General features: G+C 47.4%; 1 protein-coding gene across 1 annotated transcript; it reads right to left on the bottom strand.

Moving 5' to 3' along the window:
* Positions 1 to 332: 332 nt before the first annotated feature.
* LOC123041587 (uncharacterized) lies at positions 333 to 1,231 on the bottom strand. Its single transcript, XM_044464183.1, has one exon. The coding sequence runs from the start codon at positions 1,125 to 1,127 to the stop codon at positions 549 to 551; it is 579 nt and encodes a 192-aa protein (XP_044320118.1). The 5' UTR covers positions 1,128 to 1,231; the 3' UTR covers positions 333 to 548.
* Between the last annotated feature and the right edge of the window lie 7,345 nt (positions 1,232 to 8,576).

Here is an 8,576-nt window from a genome sequence, read left to right as displayed (position 1 = left end):
AAGCGAATTGCAAGGATGCCCGTACTGAAAAGGAAGCCGTATTTTTGGTCAGATCTGGTAATATTTCAGATAAAGAAATATTTGTTGGTTCGGTCCTATAACAAAAATGCTAGACATACAAAGATTTGTAAAAGACTGTAAACTGTTTCCATCTAACAACCAATCACAAACCTTTCCCCCCTTGATTTTCAGGGGAGTGGGCCGTCCCGCTCACCTGTTGACCAATAAAAACTGACCCACCCTGTAAAAACCTGTAAACTGTTTGTACGTGTAGCATTGCCGGACCTATAGTATTGATAACATTTTTATCGAGATGACCAAAATGGAGTCGATTGAACATGAATTTCAAATAATGTTATAGAGGTGCAACAGCTGCAGTACAACATAATCATATACCACACCACACAATACAACCCAATAAACGAATAATAATATCACCAAACACTAGTCTTTCTCCCAAGAACTATGAGTTCTCAGTTCTTCTCGCCTTCAGACACCCCTCCCCCCACATCATAAATTCCTTGCTGCATCATTATCCTTGAAGCGGATCAGACCTGGAATGGCCACGGCCAGTTGCCGGCGCCATCCTCGCCGCCGACCTTGGCGCTGCGGCGCATGGGGTTGCCGCCGCACTCCCTGTCGACGTAGGCGTAGTACCTGAGGACGAATGCGAGCGCGAGGGCGACCCACTCGAGGCAGAAGATGGCGATGCCGAGCCCGCCGATCATGCGCAGGATGACGGCGCCGTCCTCCTCGCGGACGTAGGACCGGAGCCCGTCGGCGAGGAACTCGGCGGTGCGGGAGAAGGCGAGCACGGCGGCGGCGCCCTGCAGGATGGACACGACGACGGTGGCGGACATGTGGGCGGTGTACACGCGGCCGCGCGGCGGGTCGGGCGCCGCGATGACGGCGCACCCGGCCACGGCGGCCGCCACGGTGAGCGCGTGGAGCAGGATGAGGAGGAAGCCGTCGACGGAGGGCACGAGGCGGAGCGAGAGCGTGAGGAAGCCGCACCCGGACGCCGCGCCGAGGATCATGTAGTTTGAGACGAGGAAGGCGCGGCGCGCGCGGCGGTGGGCCGGGGACGCCGAGTCGCCCGCCGGCGGCGCGATCACCGAGAGGCCCATGCTTGCGGCGGCGGCTGAGCGAGGAGAGCGAGCCGGAGGGAGAGGAGCGAGGCTTGTGAGTGAGGAGAGGGAGTGAGGTGTGGTGATTTGGGGAAGATGCGTGGGGATTAAATGGGGGTGGGGGAGCAGGGATCCTACCGTTTGAGGAAGAGACGAAGAGGGAGCGGAGCATCAACGGCTAGTTTGAAAAAAGGAGAAGGGAGGGTGGCTGGCCGGCCGTTGGAGAGGCGCGCGGCCGGGGCTGGGCAGCCACATTTGCCGTGGACTCGACGGGAGCCGTGGGGCAGGTGTGTCGGTAGCGAAACCTGGCAAAAGAATTTTCCCGTTGGCTTAGGTGGAGTGTGGACCGGTAGCGAGTTTCCACTCGTGCGTTTTGATTTATTTAATTTTTGAAAATCTCTCGTGCGTTTTGATTTATTTATTTTGAACATCAAGAGACTTTATTCCTCAAATAAAAGCAAGATCGTTTACAATTGATGAGAAATAAAGTCCCGAATATCACTATCCCAAAACTCATAAGCTCTAGAACAAAGGAAACTATTTGCTATACTATCAACAACAGAATTTGCTTCAATAAAACAGTGAACCACATCCACTTTTTTTGAACATCTTTGCGTTTTGATTGGTTTGGAGATAACGCATCTCTTGCCTGCCTAGTAAAAATTAACTTCAAAATCAGTTACTATTTTTTTCAAGTTAACAAGACCTGGCCCTTCCCTTAAAAAATGACCTAAAATTTGAGGAATGACCCTCAAATGCACCCCAACTGACTCAAATTTTCTTACTCGCATATTTTTCTCATTAAATGCGGAAAGCTTGAAGGGAGAACTTTCAACTTCCAAGTGGCCACGTGATGTCGTCGATGTCTCAAGCACCCCCTTCACAGCGTAAATGGATATGCATGTCCTCTTTCCCCACCTCCCTTCCCAATGGGAACCCTCTGCCGGCGATGCTAGGAACGCCTAGCACAACCCAACAATGTCGGCTGGGCAACAATGCGGTGCAGCCCGACACCGCATCCAACACCATCGCTCCTTCCCCATGGCCGATTTGCCCCCGTTCTCGTCGGACAAGAAGAAGAGGTGTCGCCATCTGCCAAGGCGATGGAAGAAGCGGTGACGAGGAAGAAGGTTGCGGCACCACTGCCCACCCCGATGGCCAATGACGATGAGACCAATGGCTCCGATCATGCACATGAGGTGTTTGACGCAATGTCCATTTTCTTTGCCTTTTGAAAAGGAGGTTAAAATCCTCAACATTTTCATTGTTGTGATGCTAACAACCATTCTTTAATTGTTAAGCAAAGTTCAGAACAAATGCAACTATGATCGAATCATTACAAGATATGAAATTTACATCTACGACTAAGTCGACTTCTTATGCAACAACGCCTTCAAGAAGGGATAAATGTCATCGCGCCATCGTTGCCACGTCTGACTGGAGACGGCTTGGACACAAAAATCATCTTGATTACCGAGACCGATCAAGATGGGCACAACAACAAGTAGGAAACGTCTTCAACAACATAATGACCCAAGTTCGTTGTTGTTGAGCGCGACTAATAAAGGCTAGAATCAAAGTTTTTGCCCCGAAACATGAAGTGGTGTTCCACTCAACATCTTGATAACAAATTGTTCAATAGCCAGCTCCGCTAGTACTACACGCTAGGGCCAAAATGCACTAGTAGATTGGTGGGACATCTTCCCACCTTAAACCACCACCGCGACTTTCAAACTGATGCCCATGTCTCGGTGCGTAACTAGACGCTACCACTCCATAGCTGTGCGGTTCACACTACAGCACCAGCCATACTGTCGGGGCCAATGCCCCAATGCTAGAAGCTAACGGGTAACGGGTGGTGTTCCCTTTTGTCGATGTCAAAACCGGTGGATCTCGGGTAGAGGGTCCCGAGTTGTGGATCTTAGATCGATGGGTAACAGGGAACATAGAGACAATGTTTACTCAGGCTCGGGCCCTTTCTAGGAGGTAAAACCCTATGTCCTGCTTGGCTGTATGATGTGTTTGTATGACAATTATAGAGTTGATCTACCATAAGATCGGATGAACTAAACCCTAGGTGGGTATGATGATGATGGTTCTCCCCCTCCACGGGCTAAACCCTTTGGTTTATATAGACACCAGGGGTACCTAGGGTTATACATGGTCGATCACCATCAGGGGATAAACATGTAGATTTCCTAACCAGACTTGGAGGATACGCCTAGTCTTCGGAGATTTCCTTCCAGAGCACGGGGTCGCTTGTAGTCTGGCCTTCCTTTGATGAATCAAGAGCGGCCCATCCGTCTGGCCCATGAGAGATAGGCCGGAAGCCCGAGGACCCCTTAGTCCAGGACACCCTCGATATCCCCCAAACTAGTCTTCGAAGCCGAGGTATGTGCGGGCATTATCGACTTTGTGGACCAGTTCCTTCCCTTTTGTGATTACTTTAATCATTTTTGGCCACATGTCCCCCGAGCCACGTCATAGCTTCCGAAGTGTACAAGTAACTTAGCCCCGAAGGCTAGTCGCTCAAGTGTGAACAGTGTCCCTATATGACAACTTTTGCCGAAGGGTCATGACCTATCACAACCACAAGCCAATTATGAAAACTCAGTTCGTGGTTCAAGGCGGTTTCTCCATTGGCACGTTCCATCAACATGGCGACCGTGCCCCATTTTTAAGAGATATTGTCGGTGCACTAAGAACGGGGTCCTTAGTACCCCAGACTTATGCATTAACGGTAGCAGCATCCACGGCAAGGAGCCTCGGCGGAGACTAACCGAAGTCATAAAGCGCATCAAGAAGACCAAGACAAGCTAAGCTACAGGATGAAGCACTAGAAGTCATCCATGCCGGCAAGACGAAGGCTCGGCAAGCGCCAGACCCAAGCAACACTTCGCCAAACACCAGCGCTCCACCTCACCAAGCTGGTAGTCACCCATCAATGAGGTGTCGAGCCCGCAGGCAGTTTGGTGGGGCTTATCATGCACGTGGCGGCTCGCTAGAATGAAGATTACCTTTATCGTCATGCGTCCAAATGGTGTGTCAAGCTAATAGGAGTTAGTTGGGCAAGCGGTGTTGCATCCTTGCACGGGCTTCTCCTCCTCGCGACACCTAGCAATGCATTTAATGCTTTTAATTTGTCCTAACTAGTAGAGTTAGGTACGATAGCACTGCTGCTATCTAATCACCATGTAATGACCCTTCTGACACTACAGTAACCCCTTAAGCTATAAAAGGAGGGCCAAGGCAACCGGGACAGGGGTTCGAACCCATCCAAACTCGACACACACATGCGCGTGTAGCTGCTCTCTCCTTGCACCTTGCCGAGGAAAAGCGCTCTGTGTGCTAGTGCTATTACCCACATCCAATACACAAAAGCAAGAGTACTGTTTTATGCTGCTTAGCGGCCCGAACCTGGGTAAATCTTGTTGCGTCCTCTGTTGATCTTGTTCTTTGCGTTGTATGCAATCCCCCCCCCCCGCCGAACCATAAAGGGGCCTAGTCGTCCCATAGATAGCCGCCCCGCACCAGAATCTTTGGCGCGCCAGGTAGGGGAGACATCGGCATGAACCTGGACAGGAGGCGGCGCGTCGAATCCATTGAGTTTCTTCATCATCATCATCACCACCCATGCCGCCCAAGAAGAAGGGCTCCATGGCTGCGAAGCCTTCCACGTCCAAGCTTCCATTGCACGCGTCTGCAAGCGGCAGCGTCGCCGTGGACGGTGCGAACACCATGGTGGTCACGACTTGTGCAGGCAGTGTGGTCGCTATGCTCGCCACGGCGGGACGGGCGGTGGAAGAGCCAGAGGCCGAAGTCTACTTCGACCCTCTGGCGAAGACAATAATAACGGCGAACACAACTGTTGAAGTAGCCATGCTTGATTAAATGCAAGCTGGGATCTTTTCCGTGTTAGTAGCTCTAGTAGTCGCAACATCAGCAACCACCACAAGTACGATGAACTGTTGAGCCCGACGAAACATCGATTAAATGCTCCGGATCCGTGACTTTGGTGGAATCAATGACAATCGTTCTTAGGTGAGTGAACGAGGAAATACTCGCACCACTTCTGGATGAATGCCGGGAATGAAAGGCTAACCCGACAACGTAGTGCGTGTGATTAATCTAGTTGTCGATGAGTTCGCGCCCAACGTTGACGGGTGACCACCTTATAAGGCTGGTCGCCCAGTCGCGTTGCGAGCCACGACTGATACATCTCCAATGTATCTACAATTTTTGAATGTTCCATGTTGTTATATTATCATTCTTAGATGTTTTACAATCATTTTATAGCAACTTTATATCATTTTTTGGGACTAACCTATTGACATAGTGCCCAGTGCCAGTTGCTATTTTTTGCTTGTTTTCTACTTCGTAGAATATCAGTACCAAACAGAGTCCAAACGCAACAAAACATTTTGGAGATTTTTTCTGGACCAGAAGACACCCATTGGGCCAAATAAGTACCAGAGGGGATGCCCGAGGGGAGCACAACCCGCCAAGGCGTGCCAGGGCCTCCTGGCGCGCCCAGGGGGTAGTGCCCACCTTGGTGACCTCCCTCACTGCCTCTTCGCCCTATAAATTCCCCAATATTCTAGAAACCCTAAGGGAGTCGAGGAAACACAATTCCAACCGCCACAAGTTCCAGAACCACAGGATCCAATCTAGACACCATCACGGAGGGGTTCATCATCCTCATTGGTGCCTCTCCGATGATGCGTGAGTAGTTCATCATAGACCTACGGGTCCATAGGCAGTAGGTAGACGGGTTGTTTTCTCTTTTTGATTCTCAATACAATGGTCTCTTAGAGATCTATTTGATGTAACTCTTTTTGCGGTGTGTTTGTTGGGATCCGATGAAGTTTGAGTTTATGATCAGATCTATATCCATGAAAGTTATTTGAGTTTCCTTTGATCTCTTATATGCATGATTACTTATAGCCTCGTATTTCTTCTTCAAATATTTGGTTTAGTTAGGCCAACTAGATCAATTTTTCTTGCCATGGAAAGAGGTGCTTTGTGATGGGTTCGATTGTGCGGTGTTCTTTCCCAGTGACAGAAGGGGTAGCAAGACATGCATGTATTATTGCTATTAAGGATAACAATATGGGGGCTATTCCTACATGAATAGATCTCGTCTACATCATGTCATCATTCTTATTGCATTACTCCGTTTCTCCATGAACTTAATACACTAGATGCATGCTAGATAGCGGTAGATGTGGGGAGTAATAGTAGTAGATGCAGGTAGGAGCCAGTCTACTAATCTTGGAAGTGATCCCTATATAATGATCATTACCTGGATATCATCATAATTATTCGATCTTCTATCAATTGCCTGATGTCCACTACACAACTTTATTCTTGTAGACTCGTGTTGGGCCTCCAAGCGCAGAGTTTTGTAGGAAAATAGCAATTTTCCCTCAAGTGGATGACCTAACGTTTATCAATCCATGGGAGGCGTAGGATGAAGATGGTCACTCTCAAACAACCCTGCAACCAAATACAAGAAATCTCTTGTGTCCCCAACACAACCAATACAATGGCAAATTGCGTAGGTGCACTAGTTCGGTGAAGAGATGGTGATAAAAGTGTAATACATATGGTAGAAATATATTTTTATAATCCTAATAAATAAAAACAGAAAGGTAGCGGACAATAAAAGTGAGCACAAACGGTATTGCAATGCTTGAAAACAAGACCTAGGGTCCGTACTTTCGCTAGTGCAATCTCTCAACAATGCTAATCTGATATGATCATATAACCATCCCTCAACCTGTGATGAAGAATCACTCCAAAGTTCCTATCTAACGGAGAACATAAGACTAAGTTATTTGTAGGGTACGAAACCACCTCAAAGCTATTCTTTCCGATCAATCTATCCTAGAGTTTGTACTAAAATAACACCAAGCTATTCTTTCCGATCAATCTAACCAAGAGTTCGTACTAAAATAACACCATATGGTACACATCAACCAACTCTAATGTCACCTAGATACTCCAATGTCACTATGAGTGAGTTGATTATACGATATGCATCAAACAATTTCAGATTCATAATACTCAATCCAACACAAAGAACTTCAAAGAGTGCCTCGAGATTTCTACCGGAGAAACAAAGATGAGAACATGCATCAACCCCTATGCATAGATTACCCCAATGTCACCTCAGGAATCCGTGATTTGAGTGCCAAAACACATATCAAGTGAATCAATATGATACCCCATTGTCACCATGGGTACTCATAGCAAGACATACATCTAGTGTTCTCAAATACATAAAAGTATTCAATCTGATAAAACAAAATCTCAAAGGGAAAACTCAATTCATCACAAGATAGAGAGGGGGAAACACCATATGATCCTACTAAATTAACAAAGCCCACGATACATCAAAATCATGAGATCTCAAGAACACGAGAGAGAGAGAGAGAGAGAGAGAGAGAGAGAAAGAGATTAAACACATAGCTACTGGTACAAACCCTCAGCCCCGAGGGTGGACTACTCCCTCCTCATCATGGTGGCCACCAGTGATGATTTCCCCATCCGGCGGAGTGCCGGAATGGGGTCTAGTTTGGTTTTTCGTGGCTATAGAGGCTTGCGGCGGAGGAACTTATGATTTAGGGTTACCCCGAGTTTTTTTGAATATTTGACAATTTATAGGGCGAAGAGGCGGTGCAGGAGGCCACCGAGGTGGTCACAACCCACCAGGGCGCGCCTGGGCCCCCAGGCATGCCCAGGTAGGTTGTGCCCCCCTCGGAGCACCGCTCTGGTACTTCTCTGGCCCATCCTGGGTGTTCTGGTCCATAAAAATTCTCCAAAAAGTTTCGTTGCGTTTGGATTTCGTTTGATATTGATTTCATGCGAAGTAAAAAACAAGCAAAAAACAGCAACTAGCCCTGGGCACCATGTAATTAGGTTAGTCCCAAAAAATGATATAAAGTTGCTATAAAATGAGTGTAAAACATCGAAGAATGATAATATAACAGCATGGAACAATAAAAAATTATAGATACGTTGGAGACATATCATTGCCCAACAGTAATTTGTTTACCTACCATGTGCTATTTTCTCGAGAGATGCCACTAGTGAAATCTACGGCCCCCGGGTCTATCCTTTATCATATTTGCCTTGAGATATATTTTTATTCGCTTTTATTTTCAGATCTATTATTCCAAAAACCAAAAAATACCTTGCTGCACTTTTTCTTTCTTTATTTTATTTTGTGTTATTGCGAGATCTATTTATCCAAAATCATACAAACCAATCTATCTTTTGCCCGAGGAGGGATTGACAACCCCTCTTACGCGTCGGGTTGCAAGTATTTGTCCTTTGTGTGTAGGTATCATTTACATAGTGTTGCCTGGCTCTCCTACTGGATTGATACCTTGGTTTCATAACTGAGGGAAATACCTACCGTAGCAGTACTGCATCATCCCTTCCTCT

The sequence above is a fragment of the Triticum aestivum genome, chromosome 2B (assembly GCF_018294505.1).
Source record: "Triticum aestivum cultivar Chinese Spring chromosome 2B, IWGSC CS RefSeq v2.1, whole genome shotgun sequence".
NCBI lineage: Eukaryota > Viridiplantae > Streptophyta > Magnoliopsida > Poales > Poaceae > Triticum > Triticum aestivum.
Note: the sequence above shows the minus strand (reverse complement) of the source record. Positions and strands in the feature narration are given on the sequence as shown.

Excerpts from the sequence above, each read along its gene's own strand:
- LOC123041587 (XM_044464183.1), bottom strand. The coding sequence starts at position 1,127 with ATGGGCCTCTCGGTGATCGCGCCGCCGGCGGGCGACTCGGCGTCCCCG.